General features: G+C 45.5%; 1 protein-coding gene across 2 annotated transcripts; it reads right to left on the bottom strand.

Annotated features, from left to right (window-relative positions):
• Positions 1-9,693: 9,693 nt before the first annotated feature.
• Positions 9,694-18,692, bottom strand: ccnl1a (cyclin L1a). Of its 2 annotated transcripts, XM_084446378.1 has the most exons (11): positions 18,420-18,692; positions 17,883-17,957; positions 17,562-17,671; positions 15,319-15,439; positions 14,651-14,715; positions 12,489-12,588; positions 12,304-12,408; positions 11,725-11,866; positions 11,403-11,514; positions 10,927-11,025; positions 9,694-10,808 (listed from the first exon to the last, which is right to left on the bottom strand). In XM_084446378.1, the coding sequence occupies exons 1-11, from the start codon at positions 18,657-18,659 to the stop codon at positions 10,355-10,357; spliced, it is 1,623 nt and encodes a 540-aa protein (XP_084302504.1). In that variant the 5' UTR covers positions 18,660-18,692; the 3' UTR covers positions 9,694-10,354. The 2 variants fall into 2 exon arrangements, with proteins under 2 accessions (XP_084302504.1, XP_084302505.1); XM_084446379.1 differs by lacking the exons at positions 17,562-17,671; positions 17,883-17,957; positions 18,420-18,692 and adding an exon at positions 16,826-16,942.
• Between the last annotated feature and the right edge of the window lie 335 nt (positions 18,693-19,027).

Genomic DNA, 19,027 nt, shown 5'->3' with positions numbered 1-19,027 from the left:
CACCGTTTCGTCATCCAAAACCGTCAGGCCATGCATTCCGTTGGGTGTCTGGTATATCGGACAGTCCTGGATGACATGGTATTCTTCGGCACCCTACTCGCACGCCACACAGGATACCGGGTCGATGATTGGTTAGACGCGGGCGTAGATGAGACGCTCAAGGATCTTGAAGGGGATACATAACAGAGAGATGGGGCGGTAACTCTTGGGGTCCCCTTCAGGCTTGTTCGGCTTAGGGATCATGACAACTAGGGCTCTTCTCCAGATTTTGGGGATTTTGAGTTGCCGCAAGCTGGAAGAGAGGAACGCTCTTAACCAGGACTTCAAGGCAGGCGTGGCATTGAGTATAAGTTCCGGGCAGATGGACATTCCTGAGTCCTGCTCTTATTAGGAGAAGCATGTTTCACAGGCGAAACTCTTTGTTAACAATTCCGACACCTCCATTAATAACCCCAGTAAACTTCTTTCTCTCATGTTACTGGAATCTGAAAGAAAACATGAAGACACATGGAGTGAGACTGCAGACCTCAGACTTTCAAAATGTAAAGTCGCCCGTATCGATCCGCCTCCAGGTTCGAGCTTCGAGTAGTGTAATTGCTAGGCACAAACGTAGGTCTTTTCGTGAAAAACACAGAAAAACGTAGTAGTGTAATCAGGGTCTCAGTTTCTCTCCGCAGCTCAGTCTGGATTTCCCACTATCTCAAACGATTATTCTTCAATGACGTTTTGACTGGGCCAATCAGGGACTGCTGTTCTGCCCCGCCCCTAAGTAGAACGTAGCCCCTGATTGGTTCCTGTAGTCGATGTGTAAAAATCACACATGGGCGGCTGGCAAGTCTCCTGAAGTAACAAGCAGTGACGGTAACGTAGAATAGCCATTAGTGCAGTTATTGCATAAATGGACTCAATAATTACAATTAAACAGGAACAACAGTATGCACAGAGTTTCCCGTAGGAAAAGACGCTTGCGCCATTCCTGGCAGAGGTTTTGGCCGAAGGAGTTAGTCTGTAAAGGCAAGTACTCCCGCCCACAATAATCGTTCGCGATGGGGGAACGCCAGACTGAGCTGCACAGAGAAACTGAACTTGCGCTTGTTAGATCAGGATGGTCTCACAAGACCATCCTAATGCCACAGCATAGTCAGTTCTTGTTAGTGGCCCTTGGCCCATAACCCAGGCTGTTTCTCACAGTCTCAGGTTACCAGAGTTTGTTTCTCTAGCTGATGTCCTCCGGTCCAGGGCCTGCGTTTGCTTTCACTGTTTATTTACATCGCACCTCACCTCCCTCTCTCCATTCCTGTCCTCTATCCTCTTCCCCTTCCTTTCTGCTCCCTTTCTCTCCTCTCCTCCCTCTCTCAACTCCACTCCCTTCCTCTGTCCTCTATCTTTCTCTCCTCCCTCTCAGCCCTCCTCGTCTTCTCCCTGACCCACATACAGGCTTATGTGTTCCTCAATCTGCACCTCACAACATTCTACGTCTACAGACCACCTAGTCTGTCGAGCTGTTGTGTTCTCCTGTGGACTGCCCGTTGAGCAGAAATCATTGTTACTGGCCATGTTCCAGTCAATTGGCTCTGACCAGTCCAGACCCAACCCCCACACCCAGAAGTCTGGTTTGCTACACCAGTCACTATAGTTCCCAGTGCCATAGCCGTGACTTCATCTGTTTATACTACTACTGCTAATGCCACTTAATCTGTTTCACTGCTTGATATGGGAATGTATGAAGTGAATATCTCACATATCTCGCGTGAACAGTGGTGGAGTCTGGAACGAGCTGTCAATCCTCTCAGCCATCTTGCCCTAGATTCCCACTCCCCGTGGGGGGTAAGTCTTAAGCCAGGACAGCTCCTTGTTTTTCGTGCACGTTGCCTCATACGTGAGCGCATTGCCAGGCAGCTGTGTAGACACTGTAGCTCTCCTGTTCTTCAGCATCAGGATGATATATATGAATGTGGGTGTCTTTCCACTGACGTCTTCCTCCCAGATGGCAAACCGTCTCCTTCTGCTTACTGTGGGAGACACTCAAGCTAGGTGTCTCGCTGGACACTCAGTGGCCACTTCACTAGGTACACTTACACATGCGTCTTGCCCACAACAACTATACCTCTTCATCATGTCTATATGTTTCATATATTGAGTTATGGCCACATGATGCGCTGTCTGGATGAGCAGGCTGTTTGCGTCATTGAGCAGGTCTGCCTAGTAAAGTGGTATTTCTCTCTCTGTCTCACTATCTCACTCACTCACAATTGTTTTCTCATGTGTCCCCATTCTGTTTGTTGCTTTCTCTCTCTCTCTCCCTCTCTCTCTCTCTCTCTCTCTGTTTCTCTCTGGGGGATATAAAACTGTTACTGTCTCTAAACTAGATTATGTATTAGACCAGTGATTTGAAGGAACTTTCAACACTGTGAATGTGTAAGCTATCTATGGTAACGTTGCGATTATGAACAATTTCACCAAGAATAAAAATTGAGAAGTATTAATGTTTTTCATGTAAAATCTACGTATGTAATATGTGTAGAGAAGATAGATGAACATACAGAATGTACAGGTATATAGTAGTTTCTAATGCTAGATTGTTTTAATAACCAGTCATTAGGGGCCGGGCAACCTAAGCTGCCGATCCTCCTCCTCCTCCTTCTTCTTCTTCTTCTTCTTCCTCCTAGGAAGTCTGACTTCCCATGCATGGAAAATGACCAAACTTTGCCCCTCGTGGTGCCTTTATTTTAACTAACATTTTATGGAAACTGCTGAAACCTCCATGTTACATGCAACCCTTGTGATTGTTGTTTAAGTCAGTGTGAAACCATCTATGGCTTCTCACATGGCAGGTAGCTCAACAAGAGTTCAAGCCCAGGGGGATGCAGAATAAAAATGCTAATGCATAATCCATTGTGCTGTGTTACATGATTTTTTAAGAATATTTTTAATTTGTAGCTGTCACTGTTTCTTTATATTTGTTTTAGCTGTTACTGTTTCTTTTGTTTGCTTTTGTTTGCATCTCTTCATCTGACCAGTCTTTTGTCTCAATCAGTGCCACCTGTGTTCAATCCAATCCAATCAGTCAATCAGTGAATCCATGCTCAGTCCAGAGTCCCACAACTCATTCCCAGTACGTAGGCCTAATATGTTCATGCAGGAATCCTATGGTGTTTTAGGTGAAACTGCCAGCTTCAAACAAGAACATGACCTTCCCTTGGTGTCTGGTTGTGAGTTCAAGCCCCGGGTGATGCAGAATAAACATGCCAATGTCTACTCAGGCACTGTACTGTTTGGATTTCAGACACATGATTTTTAAGATTTAACTTAAGAGGCCCTCATGTATTTGTCATTGTCCTTCCTCTTCCTCCTCAAAACGCCCGTCCCGATCCAGTGCTGCGCAACAGCTGTAATTTGATTTTGATTTTTCACCATGAGGTCAATATTTATTTTTCATTTGATTAAAAATGTAAATGAACGTAGCTAGAGATATTTTGAATGCATCACTTTAATGTTATATCAGCTTTTCTCTTATAAAGTGTACTCAAATAAATACTGTATTCTGGAGGATGACATCATTATATATTAGTGTCTTGTGCATGTATGGAACAGACTGACACTGTCTTCTATTCTTTTTTTCTCAAAGGAATATGAATAAATCTTATAAGTGACTGTGTGTGTGTGCGTGCGTGCGTGCGTGCGTGCATGCGTGTTTGTGTGCTTGTGTGAAAGCATGCTTATGAGGACCTAGTTCAACAGGATCATGACCAGTCATTTGTCACACTAACCAATCATGTGGTGTTATAAGACATTATGACAGGAGCTTCTAGTAAAATGTTGCCCAGTTTATCCTATCAAGGCTTGCCATGTGATCTAAAGCCATCGCTATTCATCACCATGGGCTGGACCGGGCTGCTCATCCCCTTCTTTCTGGTTCCCTGGCTCTTGCTTGGCCTGCAGGCCAGTTATCTAATCCACAAGGAAAGGCTCCAATAAATCTTCCTCTCATCACCACAAACACATGCATAAACACACACACACAGTTGAAGGGCTTCTGCATATCAGGTATGCTCAGGTACGCTCAGTGAAGGGAGAATAATACTTTCTGATAAGTAAAGAAAAAAAGAAAGAAAGAAAGAAGTAAAGAGGACAGAGAGCTGAATCACATCCTCCATCTTGAGGACAGAGCTGTCATGTCCTTCGTCTAGAGGACAGAGTCATGTCCTTTGTCTTGAGGACAGAGCTGAGTCATGCCCTTCGTCTTGAGGACAGAGCTGAGTGATGTCCTTCGTCTTGAGGACAGAGCTGAGTCATCCCTCGAAATTCTGGAAAATTAATAAAACCCTGAATAACAACACCAAGCCCTCGCTCCTGCAACAACTCAAAACAGATTCAGGCCTTATTCTTGATAATATTAACATAAGGAACACATTTAACCAACACTTCATTAATGCAGGCTTCTTATTTTAAAACACTGAGACTCTACTCATGTCTCAGCATACTTTGGGGTGATTCCAGAACATCAATGAACACTTGTGGCCACTTAGTGAGTTTCCTTTCTTTGAAAATGAGAGTTTATGGTGTTTTTGAGGGATTTTGTCTATGCACCTATGGATTCATTGAGTGTGTTGGCGGCAACAGGCTATATCTCCAGAATGCAGCATTTGACGAAACTTTGATATCAGCCGTTGTATATGATTGTAAATAACCTTATAACATGGCTTATAAAGCTAAATTCCGAACCTGTCCTGTCATGGAAAAGACAACTGGCCTTTCAGCTTTCAGCCTTTTGTTCTTCAGCCTATTGGTTCGCCGATACCCTACCTTTTGCATTTCCAAACACCCCTGTTGCTGTTTTACCATTATAACAAGAAGGCATCTCCAGGGGGGACACACCCCAGACTTTCAGTCTGGCCTAGAGTGACCTTCCATTGTTCTATTGTCCCTACCTGAAACCTATTCAAAATGTACCGCCCTTTCTAATATCACGTGTCTGAACTCTTGACCACTGTTGATGATGTCCGCCATTTATTATCAAATCTCTGGAAGCGTCACATCCGTGTATTGCTTGAATATAAGACCGCGCAACTCCAGACTGTTTCACTTCTGTCGGATGAACCACTCACGTGCGTTATCCTGAAGTCCTTGCAAGGCAAGGCAAGTTTATTTATATAGCACATTTCAGCCACAGGGCAATTCAAGGTGCTTTACATGAGACATATTAAAAGTATTAAAACAAAAAGCAAGACATTATAGACATTTCAAACAAAAAGCAGGACAAATTACAAGCATTAAAACAAAAAGCAAGACATTATAGACTTAAAACAAACATACAACTTGCGCTCGTATGTTTTCTTAATAAATCAGACTTAACCTCTTAGAGCGAACCTTGGCAAATCTTGTTCCTTTCGATCAGATTAATTTTCCACTACAGTCCTTTAAAGAATGTAGTGAAACGGATACCTATTAGGCAAGACAAGGCAAGTTTATTTGTGTAGCACATTTCAGCAACAAGGCAATTCAACGTTCTTTACATGGACATTAGAAGCATCAAGACAAAGTGTAACACATAAAAGGCCATAAAACGAAATGCAAAAAAGGACGTTTAAAACAAAATGCAGGAAAAATAAAATACAGGAATAAAAGGTACAGTGCAGTGTATGAATGAATAATTATTTGATCTAATAAAAAGCAGAGGCAAAAAGAAGAAAAGAAGTGTAGCCTGTAGCTTGTAAATGCCACTGATGCTAGTCCCTTCCTTACTGTACTTTAATCATTATTCTACTCTGTACAATTGTACTTTGTCACTTTGTATTTTTCTTCTACTGTATGCATTAATTGTAAGTTTGTACAATGTCATTGTTGTCTGCACGCTGTTTCGCTTCTTGTATTTTTCTGTACTCTGCCACTGAATTACATGTTGTTTTTAAGCAGGGCACATCTGTAAAAGAGATGTGATATGTATGTTTTTCCCTGTCTAAATAAAGGCTTCTATCTATCTATCTATCTATCTATCTATCTATCTATCTATCTATCTATCTCTCTCTCTCTCTCTCTCTCTCTCTGTCTGTCTGTCTGTCTGTCTGTCTGTCTGTCTGTCTGTCTGTCTGTCTGTCTGTCTGTCTGTCTGTCTGTCTGTCTGTCTGTCTATCTATCTGTTTATCTGTCTGTCTATCTATCTGTCTATTTATCTATCTATCTATCTATCTGTCTGTCTCTGTCTGTCTGTCTGTCTGTCTATCTATCTGTCTGTCTGTCTGTCTGTCTGTCTGTCTGTCTGTCTGTCTGTCTGTCTGTCTGTCTATCTGTCTATATGTCTATATCTATCTAATCTATCTATCTATCTAATGTTCTCCCTCTTGTGGTTAGAGAGCTGAGTCATGTCCTCCGTCTTGGGTGATGATCTCCATGGTGCCACACAAGATGATGGAGCTCCCGTCTCAGGCAGACTGACTCTGGTCTGTGAAGGGAACACTCCCTGTGATTCCCGTAAGTGGATAGAAGAGTTCTGTGGTCTACGCCAGGCAGATGAGGTCGTTGGTGAACATAAGCTTGAGAAATCTGTCTAATTGCCAAATGGGTACAAAACTTTGCCCAGAATCGTCTTCAGAGTGGCACATATCAAAAGCCAATATCAAAAGCCCATTGTTGGATTGAAATCTTTGTCCAAACCCCTTCACGCAGATGATAAAAATGTCTTCGAGAGTGGATTTGATTTGTTTAATGAGAGCATAATGGCAGGCTTGGCGGAATGGGCAGTGTACTTAAAAACACAGCTCAGCCACATATGGAAGTATGTCAAACTCGTGTCTTAGGCTTTGAGGCTCAATGGCCTGTAGTCATGGAATAGGCTCTGCAGCCCAAGCTACACACACACACACACACACACAGGGACTTCGTGTGTGGTTCTTCCCCCTCAAATGACAGTAAGTGGTGACAACAGACAGTAAGTCGAGACCCTTCGACATATCATTCTAAATAAACAGAGAAAAGTAGTCTGTGTAAAGACTATAGAGATCCAAAGGCCAGGGGGCAGACACACACAGTCTGACGAGGCCTGGTCTCTGCTGGCTGGGCTAGACAGGACAGCCTACATAGTGGTCACTGGTCACAAGGATATCAGCCGCATGGTAGCCTCAGTGTTGGACCCCATGCACACACGCGCACACACACACACACACACACACACACACACACAGTAATGAAAGTTGGCATAAAGTTGAGTGATTTTCTTTTTTACTCCAGAGTATTTCCAGCTAATCAATGCACTGTCACTTTCTTTCACTAGATTACTGAAGTACTGGTGGTTTGAAAGCACACCAGGCCTAAAGCAAAGACAGGCAGACATCTTTTCTAATCAGGTTGGGAATGAGGTCTCTCTCTCTCTTTCTTTAATTAATTCCTCATATCATTCTAATTCCTCTGATTGTGTTTACCGGCACAGAGTGTGTGTGTGTGTGCGTACGTACGTACTGTACGTGTGTGTGTGTATGTTACGCTGTGTGTGAAAACGTACAGCATGGTGTTATTAGTGTTATTAAACCACTGTTAGAGCACTACTCTCACCTCTCTCCCTGCAGACCCTCACAGATCACAGCCCTGGAATGTGGCAGACACTTTAATAATCCCTCTCATGTCACATTGTAATATCTCATTAAGGAGCGTTTGGGCATGTGTGAGTGTGTGTGAGAGAGAGAGAGCCAGTGTGAAAGAGATCTACACCAGAGCTGTGACTTTGGATAGGTCTAGAGAAATAATCAGTGTTGTGGGTGTTGAGCCCACAGGGGTTTGTCCATGGTCTAAACCTATGGACCCCTACGCACACATACATGCCAACAAACAAATACATGCCCCAAACACACAGCAGGGTAGTCAGGTTCAGCCAGGCACGTTAGCAGTCCAGAGTCTCTGTGGTGTAGTTGACCCTTCACCTCCAAAGGAAAGATTTAGAGATCACTCTGGCACATTTCAGCCACACCTTCAGTGGGATATACTTGAGTATATTACTCTGTGTGTGTGTGTGTGTGTGTGTGTGTGTGTGTGTGTGTGTGTGTGTGTGTGTGTGTGTGTGTGTGTGTGTGTGTGTGGATGATATACAGTACACAAGACTCCGAAATTGTTACTCAATGGCTTAGCTGTGTGTACACTGACTTCCTGTTACACAATCTGTAATGCAGGAGTCAGTTTGACAGGGCTGTCAGGAACTGTGTGTGCATGTGTCTGGTGACCTCTGGCTCCGTTACAGAAGTGATTACTCAGTGTGGCAGGTAGATGATGATGAATAGTAGAAGTCAAGATGGCGGAACAGTGGTGAGATTGTGACAGGAATATTGAGAAACAATTTTGGTGGGGATTTTGAGTGAAGTTAAAAAGAAAAATACAAAAAAAAGAGTCTTTAAACTAATGAATGTAGTACTTGAATAAAAAACAACATTAATTGGTTTAAAGGACTTTTGTTGTATTTTTTACTAACCTTAAAGTACATGGCAAACTGTACAGTAGAACTAATACTAAATGCCCCCCCAGCTGATAGTGCTTTACTTACCGTACTCTACATGCCAGACTCTACAATCAAGGAACAGTGGGACCAGCAACGTCTTTCCTAGTGATCAATTCATCTGAACTGGGAAAAATATCACAAACTTAAGTTCCCTCTGGGAAAAAAGTACAGGTATTCTATTCATACAGTCAAGGTATGTGATCTAGCATTTGGAATGAACTGCAGTGAACCTCAGCTCTGTTATTCATTGCAGTTCATTCATTCCAAATGCTAGATTGTTCGCCCATCACTGAGCTGTGCACCACAGTGCGGTCAAGGACCTCTCCTGTTAAAAGGACATTAAATCCCTGGTATGTCTTCCTGTTTAAGGTTATTCGTGGGCTCCTCCCCTCATAATCTCTGTGCTGTCCTGAAAGACCATTCCCAGAGCTTCAACCTAGAACTACTCTGTCCCACAGTGGAGCATACCTCCAACACTGCAGAGGTCTCTCGAGACATGGAGCAGGATCTACTCTAGAGTTAAGGTCAAATGTAGGCCTACTTGTTACAACCTGGCCTGTGACTCATTTTGTGTTGTAATGTTATTGTTTTTATTGTAATTTGGTAGTTACCCTGCTGACCTGTCTCATCAGGCCATCCCTACAAAAATCTTTTTTTTGCCAGGTGAAATTAAATGCTGCTAAACCATCAAAGCTCACCTTGCAAAAACGTAAGCACCTTCTCTGTATTAAAATCAGCTTTGATGATTTGATTGCACGCAATTACACACAGAGGCTCAAGCATCTGGGAAACTAGTTTAAACCTGATTATCCTTCTACCTTTTCAGCTATCGGTTTTATTCAGACTAGTACTGCCCTCTGGTGGTAAATCATGACATGACTACTCAAAACAACCTGATAATGCATTGTGCCACCTCCATTAGTCTGTCATGTGACACATTTTGAACAAGCGCAGTCTTCAACTTCTATCACAACTATTCATGAGTGGGATTTGGCTGACATCAGTGCATGATCTCAAATCTCAGGTGACATCTAGCAACAACATATATGGTGCATGTCATGATCTCAAACCTTGGGTGATATCTACCAACTTCTCATTGTAAATGGCGATGGGATTCATCTGGACCCTATATTACTTTCTTCCTGTTTCAGGACAGAAGACCAAGTGAGACAGTAGAGTGTCATACGTCATTGCTTCTTTTTTTTTTATTGAGTAAAAATCAGACAAACACGTGCAGACTAAAAACCAGTGTAACAAATTCACAACGATCCTCAAAGGTTCTGAAATCAAGAGTCTGCTTCTGGCTGTAAAAAAATATGGCCTATATCTGCCTGTATAAGGAGACCCCCGCTTCTAGTGTCTGTAACACTGCTTCAGCAAACGCATGTTTCACCAACAGATGTAACCAACAGAAACCCAGTAACGCTCCGCCTGGCTGACGCAGGCTCTTGTGCAAAAAGTTGTGACGTCGTTCCTGAATAATCCTTTTATTGTTGTACATGTATATTCCATTCACTCCTTTAAGTCCACTGAGCGGTTGCTTTTATAAATCAAAGCGTTCACAATACGTCAGCAGTTTAAATCATCTTTACACTGTAAATATGTTGTTTCTCCCAAGTTCACAACTTTACATTTAAACTAAAAAGGTTTGAAAAAAGAAAGGGGGATTGCAGGGGGAGGGGAGGGGGGGGTCCATCTGAAATCAAAGTTGAATGAAGGGAGGGGAGAAGAGTGAAATACAGTGTTCCTCTCTGCCCTCGAGCGCTCGCTGGTCTGACAGGCGGAGGGATGGACCGCATCCGACCAGCGACCCCCGGTGGGAGGAGGAGAGGACGGGCGCGGCGTGGACAGTACCGTCCCCGGACCAGTCTCTCAGCGACGGTGCCGCCCGTGCCCCGAGTGGCCGCTGCTGCTGCTGCTGTGGTGTTTGCTCTTGTGGGCGCGCTCCCTCTCCCGCTCGCGCTCGTACGACCGGGACCTCTCCCTGCGCTCGGCGCCGCGGTGGTGGCCGCCCCCTCTCTCATGCTTGTGCTTCTTGGAGGAGGAGAGGTCCGAGGAGCTGCGCTCGCGCTCCCTCTCTCTCTCCCTCTCCCCTTTGCCGGGCGAGCGCGACCGGGAGCGCTTCCTCTTGTGGGCTCCGCCCCCTCCGCTGTTGCTGCGCCGGCCCGGCGGCTTGGGCTCACTGTTGCCGTGGTGACTGGGCTTTGGCTTGAGGTGGGGGAGGAGAGGCGAGGGCGGGTGTCGCCGCGGCGACGGGCTGCGGCTGTGGGAGCGCGAGCGGGACGGCGAGCTGTAGGTCCCCGAGCGGCTGCGCCGGCTGTTGTAACTGCAGAGAGAAGCTGAGGTCAGCGGCGCCCTGGTTCAAGCACCTTGGCTGGAGGTCAAGGACGCGCCAGGTTATCTGCACTGGCCTCGGGTCACAGAGGGAGTGAAGATGCACTTACTGTCTGCGTGGAGAGCGCGATCGCGATCGGGAGCGCGTTCTGGACCGAGAGCCACTCCCACTCCTGCTGTTCCTGCCAATCTTCGCCTCCTTCCTCAGCCTATGAGACAGAGAGAGAGAGAGAGAGAGAGAGACAGAGACAGAGAGACAGAGAGAGAGAGACAGAGAGAGAGACGGAGAGAGAGACAGAGAGAGAGACAGAGAGAGACAGACAGAGAGAGACAGACAGAGAGAGACAGACAGAGAGAGACAGACAGAGAGAGACAGACAGAGAGAGACAGACAGAGAGACAGACAGAGAGACAGACAGAGAGACAGAGACAGACAGACAGACAGAGACAGACAGAGACAGACAGACAGACAGAGACCATGGTAAGATTGATGGGACAGATGACACTTCAGTGAAGAATGTCTTTATTTGGCTATGGGCATTTCATTAGGAGTATAATGTAGTGTGTGTGTGTGTGTGACCCCTTACCCGTTGTGTGGGCTCTTGGAGGCCTGGGCTCGGCTGTCCGGCTCCTTCTTCACAGGTTTGAGGGTCTGGGGGTTGGGAGACTTGTCGTCGGCCTTCACCACGTTGGGGGAGCCTGGGGGAACACGCACACACACACACACAGACACGTCGGTTCATCAGCAGGGTCCTTCACACACGGCTCTGGGAGCACATGCAGTAGTCTGAGCAAGGTAGAGCACGCGGGACAGATCCCATCACGCAGGCTGTTGCAGCATGATCTGACGCCGTGCGCTCTGGCCTTTGGCGTCGACGGCATCACACCGGGACAGGAAGGATGACTCACAGGGTTTGGAGCTGGGGGAGAAGCCGCCCAGGCCGGACAGAGCCGGGGTCCCGTCCGGGTTCAAGCCCTTGGCCTTCAGCTTGGCCTCCTGCAGGTGCATCTTCCTCCTCTCCACCTCCTTCTCCAGGTGGTCGTAGTTGGGCTGGGGGGAGACAGGGAAGCACTCATCACATCTCTGGTCTAAGGAGGAAGGTAGGATGGACAAATAAAATGTGACGGCCACTGGAGGTTTGCTCCTAATGTCTGCCAGGGTCATTTTTCAATAAAATGACCTTGAAAAAATATTTGGAGAAGATATGCTTCTGTGAATGTCAGTAAACCAGGAATCACTAAGCAGAGAAAAAGGGCTTCAAAGATTCATAGCTGTTCACACTTCTCACAGGGCACGGATTTTGATGATAAAATGTGACTATTTACTGATCCTAAAACTGGTTCTTCGAAACTTCCAATTTTCATAATATGAAAAAAAAGCTAAATTGGAAAAAAAAACGTATTTTGCCTTGTGCATTTTGAGGACTGCAGACATCAGGACCAAACCTCCAGTGGCGGTAACAAGTGTGTGTGTGTAACTGGTGGTACCTTCTTCCTGGTGTACAGTTTGAGGGTGGTGAGGCAGATCTCCTTGATCTCCTCTTCCGTGGTTCCAAACAGCAGGTACCAGTGAGGCCGGGAAGGCAGCGGCATCTGCAGGGAGACACAGCTGGGTGACCCACGGCTCTGCAGAACAGAACAGGGACGGATGGACAGAGGAGGAGCGCTCCTACCTGCAGGGCCCTGGCCGCGAGGTATATGCAGGCACAAGCGATGGTCTCTGCCTGGAAGCGCACAAACACGTTGGTCCTCAGGCTGTCGTTCATGTAGTTCCTACGAGACACAGGAGACACGCGCAGGAAAGCATGGCACCTTCTCCTTCACAGACACACACTCTCCACCTCCCTTAAAAACATCTCATTCCCTAATGACATCACGGCTGTGGCCACCAAGCCAGCCCAGGCCCTCCTGGAGAGTCCAGGGTGTCGCACCTGTAGCACCTCAGAAGGGGTTAAACTGTGGTGCTCTCTGAGCATGAACATGTTGAGGTGGTGCTGAGCCAGAGCTAAGCCTCACCACAACCCATCATCATCTAGAGCCAGGGTTGGTGACCACAACTGCAGTAGAATTAAACAGATCAACAGGAATGGAGACTCAAGTTTGACTTTGTCCTTCTCTCTCTCTTAGGTGTGTCCATGTTGCTGGGTGTTGTCCATAGGCCACAGACGAGAAGCATGTATGGAGGATTGGGTCAGTCTGGTGCTCACATGTGGACTGACCCCCTACATCTCTTACCGTGGACTAGATGGAAGCCCCAACCCCCGCATCCCCCCAGTTCACAAACAGAACATGTAGGTAATTACATGCCTATAAGTGCACATGCAGACATACTGTGTGTGTATGGCTGGGGTCCATTAGTGTGTGCATGGCAATATCATATTACTGTACAGCTGCTCTCATGTGGGGCGTGGGGGGGGGGGGTGGCGTTTGAGGGAGCAGGCGTGCGGGACAGGGGAGAACAGGTCACACTAGTGGTGAAAGGATGGGACGGCATGCTGAACTGCAGGCAGACAATGGGAGCTCAGCGGATCTCTTTCGCACGCTAGGCGTAACCAGAGAGGGGCGCGGAGGACAGCAGGTTCTGGTTGAAGGGATGGGGGGGATAAATAAAGACGCGAGACTGGAGAGGCTGTCAGACACGCCGGCCCCCCGACTACAAAACCGGCCGGTTTGAGCATCCATGTCCGGCAGAGACATACATGTCATGGACCGAGACGCAGATGGTGAGATGGAAGTGGTGACAGGTGCTGGTGGGACCCCCCCCCCACCCCAAACACTGACCCTTCACATAACCCTAGGCAAACAATCGTACACTTTAACAAAACACAGAACAAACTCCACTTATGTTTCTGGTCCAATACGCCCAGTGTTGGGAAAAGATGCCCGTGTGCGGATTTTTGTCCCGTGATCAGACAACTGACAAGGGCGCACGTTCCAGATTGACTTAATGGTCGTCGAGACTTCAGACTAAAACTGATACGCACACAGGGAGATTCCCCAGGACTGGTTTGAACTGGATCTGTGTCCTGAGCTTGGCTGAGTTAACTAGAGAGGAGCTGGGTGTTGGATACAGATATAGTCTGCTGGGTGACTGGAGAGACAGGTCCTGAGCAGGATCAGCCTGTAAGACACACGTCTGGAGACCACGTCAGAGGACAGGAGACAGGTCAACAGTCAACTACTGCATTACACAAGGGCATACCCAGAAAAAGATTACGTCAAATATATATGTATACTTCAAGTTAACATCAAAATCTTAAGCAAGATACACTACAAAAAAATCAAGTAGAATGCAATTATATTTACATCTAGAGCTACTTGAAAAACTAGTTATAACTGTTAAACCTTGGAAGCAAACCAACAACAACAAAAAAAAAAATACAAATCCTTTTGGACACCCCCCAAGAGAAAACAAGATGACGCTGGCTGTTGGAAAAGGCCCGCCCCCTTCAGTGACTCTTGCCACAGAGCTCTCACTGGGATTGGCTGTCTGGAGAACGGCAGCCAGCCAATGGGGGGGAGCTTCCTGAGGTCATGTGGTTGGAGGAGGCAGAGTTCAGAGGTTCTTTATGAGACTTACCAGCATGGACTACCCTTTAATCAAAGAGTAGAGAGAAAGGACAAAGTTAAACTGAGCTCCTCAGGCACCAAGAACCAAAGACTTTTATTTTGAAAAGCCATGTTAAGGACAAGATTGAGACGCAAACAGGTCGGAAACAAGAAACATTGATCCATCAGAGTTAAAGGTGGAGCGTTACAAAAGGGAGTGGGGGGGAGTGGGGGTTGGGACATGATGTAGGGTGTTGGGGTTAGGGTTGGGCTGGTGGGAGCTTACCAGGCGGTCTGGACCAGCGTTTGGTTCTTCTCACATTCCAGGACTTGAAGGTACATGACAATGATCTGGAACGAAATGGTCAGACATTACGTAACAACTGCCAGACATGCTGTAGAGCCCCCCCCCCACCCTGTGTATGAGAGCATGGAAGCCACTAGAACACTGTGCTGGGGTTGAGAATGTACTAGAACAAGCAATACAGCTGCTTCCTGTGTGAGTCATGCTAATCAACAGACACTAGGGGGGGGCAGATTAATCGCTCAAAGATCTATTTTTAAATTGTGGTCGTTACATTTTTTTCTCTAAAAAAACACGTCTTACAAAAAATAAGGAACTTATGTCACACATCAACTATTCTGCAGCACTGAATTGATTGGAATGAGGGCTGAATAAAGTGTCAAAATCAATGGAATTCTGGTCTTTTAAAATGTTAGAATCAAATCTTTATGAATGCCGACAAAAAATGGTTAATGGTTCATTCCACCCACTGAATAATCAAACATTCTAATCCTAAACCTCATCTTGGACTGAAATAATCCTCAGATAGAAACCCTGCATGAAGATCAACCTGTGCTAGTGTGAGGGTTGAGTGTGCGCAGCGGTGTGGGTGCATGGTGAGGTGAGGAGCATCGGTGTGGGTGCATGGTGAGGTGAGGTGGAGGACTCACCTTGTGCGGGTGCTTGACGTGCACACAAAAGCCCAGCTCCTTCAGGACTCGCCGCTCAGCTTTGATCACTTGGTTTTTGGTATTTATGTAGTTCTGATCAAGTATCAATGAACTTGCACTCCTAGTTTGCAAAAAAATGAAAATAAAGGATGGTTTCCCTCCTCTAAATTAACAGACTAAACAGTGCCCTTCTGCTTCCTTTAATACTGCGCTTTTTTCCTCTTTTCCCTTTCAACCAACTAAAAGCAACAGGTCCAGCGATTTGTAATGGTCTCTGGGGGTGTTGACTCCTGGGGGGTCAGTGGGAGCTTTAGGTACCACTGGACCAGCTCTGCCTCAATCACCACGCTTCATGGATTTAACAGAAATATCAACACACAAAACCAACCTCACAATCACAAAAATTATTTTGGTGTAGCGTCAATATTATGAATAACTAATAACATACACCATACTACCAGCCTCCTACCTACAGTACTTTACCAAAATGACATCTAAGCTGATGAGGAATGTTACATAAAGAAAACTTTGTTGGGTGAATGACTGCACCAATAAAAATGTCATATCATCAAATGTTGCAATGCAGGAAATTCTAAAAATTGAAATTCAGACCTACAAAGCAAGGTCAAAAACGGAGGATAAGTGCTTGGAACCAGAGCTCTGTGCACAAAAGGTTGTCTATACAATGCAGATGTCTTCATGCTCCAAATGGCCCTAGATTACATTTTCAATGAAGTCTACATGTGTCTGAAGTCAGTCCTATGCAGAGAACATGAGTGTGAACTAGCAATGTTATTAAACAGCATTCCTCTCTGCTGGTTCTAAATGGGACATCACTGCCCTTCCCTTTCTGTCAAAACTTTACTCAACACCATCTAAGACCAACAACCACACTACCTGCACACAAGGACGAGCCTTAAAGACCAACAGAAAATAATCTGCTAAACTCTTACACAGAAATGGACGAGTTGGCAATCACAAACAGTACTTAGTGAAATTGGCCAAATCTCACAAAAACGTGCATTTTCTTGACGGCAGATTAGACAGATCAAAAAAAGCCAAAACATTTTCCAGTGGGTGCATTCTGTCTAAAAATAACATACCTTTGCCATAGCAGTAACAAGCGTTCGATTTTAAAAGGATGTCAAAAAACGAGTCTCATTTTGTGGTAATTCAAGACGCATAAGCGTTCTCAAGGAATAGAAACTGAAGTAACTGCCGTCATCAAAATGTAGTGCCTGTCTAAGTATCCTAGTATAATCCACACCCTAAGGTACTACACAACAGTACAATGTCCTATTAATAGTGCATCTCTGATTCTAACAATGGCAACTATGCTACCTCAGAAACAAACTAATACACTAAAACAAATGCACATTTCAGAATTTCTGAAATGTGCATTGTATATCAAATAGTGGTCGTATTTCTGTAAAAGCCATGAATGGCATTCCGTGAATGAGGTTGCTCTGGAGATTAAGTAGTGTATATAGTAGTCAGACTACGTTACCCAGGGGTCCGTGTGCACCCAAGGATTAGACTGAGACCCAGGAGTCCCCAAGGAGCCCCGAGGGGCCTAGGACCTGCGGCCAACCTGTCTTCCCCGATCCCAGTGCCCCCGCGGTGACACAGACCACGGGCGTCTCCAACGGGAGGGAGGGGTTGGGGGGGAGCGACACCTCATGGTTGTCATGCCGACTGCTTCATCTCTACGTACCACTCCACATCACCCAGGCTTTGGTAAATGTAGCTGGTCGCTGTTAGTTGGTTGCAAGGGAAAAGAGAACCCAAGTTAACACCACAGTCTCCAAGTTGGAACTGAACAGATGTTTTCTATGTATAGGTTTTGGTCTAAAGACCACAGGCTAAGCCCTGTGTGTCTTGTTTTTAATTTCATACAGATCCAAACCAAAAAATATAATTTCCGTTGCTAATTTCTCAACTATCACTCATCAGATCTACTTGATTATATAGATAACAGTGAATATAATGCAACTACCATTGATCAGTGTAGAGGAAACTGAAAAGCTTTAAGATGGTTTAGAGTACATGGATCAACAGAAGGGCACTTTCACATCAACACACCATGTCAGCCTCAAACAGGTCAATTGTTAACAAAACAATGTAACTAATTTGCTAATTTAATGCTAGTTAAATTTGATTTCACAATTTTGACTGTCAAACAGACGTTAAAAACAAATAATATGCAAAGATAGGACGACAGAACTGTCACTGCGGATGTTTACCTTTTGCCTCTTATTTGTCGCAAGTGGTGAAAAACATTGATGACATCTCTGATCCGTCGTGGTGCTTCTTCAATCTTTGAGGCCAAGTTGACACAAGCCATGGAGACAATCTGGGAAAACAACCAAACGAGGTTTAAACGATGAAATAGCAATTGCCATTTAGTCAACTGCGGTCCTGCTACTATCCATCCAGCATGTGTCATGGCACCTAGTTGTTAGAGTAAAGCGCAATATGGCGGCCACGGTAAACGTTTTTGTTACGACCAGCCCAGCAAGATAGCTGGCTGATTCCACCGTGAAAGGGTCCTGAATTACACTTACCTCGAAACTGTGTTTCACGAAGGACTTCGAGTAGAAAAAACGATGAAAAAGAACTTGCCCCGTAGCCATAGCCACCTAACACAGGGACAGCAAAAAAGATCATGTACTTTGACTTGCATGACACAATAGACATCCGCCATTTTATTCAACCATCTAGCCAACGCTAAAACGAGCTTTAGCTAGCTAGTTCGTTCTAAAACCAGACTGATATCAGAATAATATGCATTCCGACTAATATCTATCAAATTCCTCTCTTGGTATAAGTGTATTTCAGATGCCAAAGTAGAGGCAAACACGCTAGCGCCCTAACCGTGAGTAACCGTACGTGAGGCCTAGTGCTAGTCGGGCCTAGCCTGGAACGTTAGACCTAGTGGTAGTTTGCTAACGTTGCTAGCTAACCGTCTGCTTTCCTTCTTGGCTGATACAGATGACTAGCTAGCTCAATTTTAGAAATAAATCGTCAACATATGGCCCACGTATCGACTGCAGTGGCGTTAGAGTGAAAGGGTCCAGTCCCTGTTGGTTGTGCGTATTTACCTGGGGCAGGCGGAGAAGAATACCGGCCGATTGAATCAGCTCGCATCCCAGGATCCGAAGGTCGGTCTCGGAGTGCAGGTCGAGGCCATCAGACATCGAGGGGGTCGGCGAGAGCCTTTCCTCTGGTATGAGAGAGTTATCGATGGTAAGGTAAACTTCCGAATAAACTCTGTCACCGATGAGAATCCCATCGTTATTCGTAGATGTGTTGGAAACCACGGAGAGAGGATCAGCGGCCATCTTCGTTCTGTCTGCTACAACACACGACGACAACGCGGCCGAACTAGCGAACAGGAAGGGAGATGACGTCAGCGCAGCGTCTAGTACACCGTGTGCATTCGCGAGAAATATTTTGACTAGTTAAAGAAATAGTTCCCCAGACAGGCCCACAGAATTAATATATCCCGTTAACATTACCCATACATAATATAAATTGCACAATATGAAATGGCATATAATTTGGGATCTATTTTATATTAATTTAATTGGCTACTGAATACTGGTGAATTAAATGTCACAAATTAGTGTGTAGCCTATGTGCGTGTGTAGATAGATTAGATTAGATTGATAGATAGATATGTCTAGGACTCATATATATACAGGCTGTA

This window comes from Borostomias antarcticus (assembly GCF_949987555.1).
Source record: "Borostomias antarcticus genome assembly, chromosome: 1".
In the NCBI taxonomy this organism is placed as follows: Eukaryota; Metazoa; Chordata; class Actinopteri; order Stomiiformes; family Stomiidae; genus Borostomias; species Borostomias antarcticus.
The sequence above is the reverse complement of the archived record's forward strand: the minus strand, read 5'-3'. Positions and strand labels throughout refer to the sequence as shown.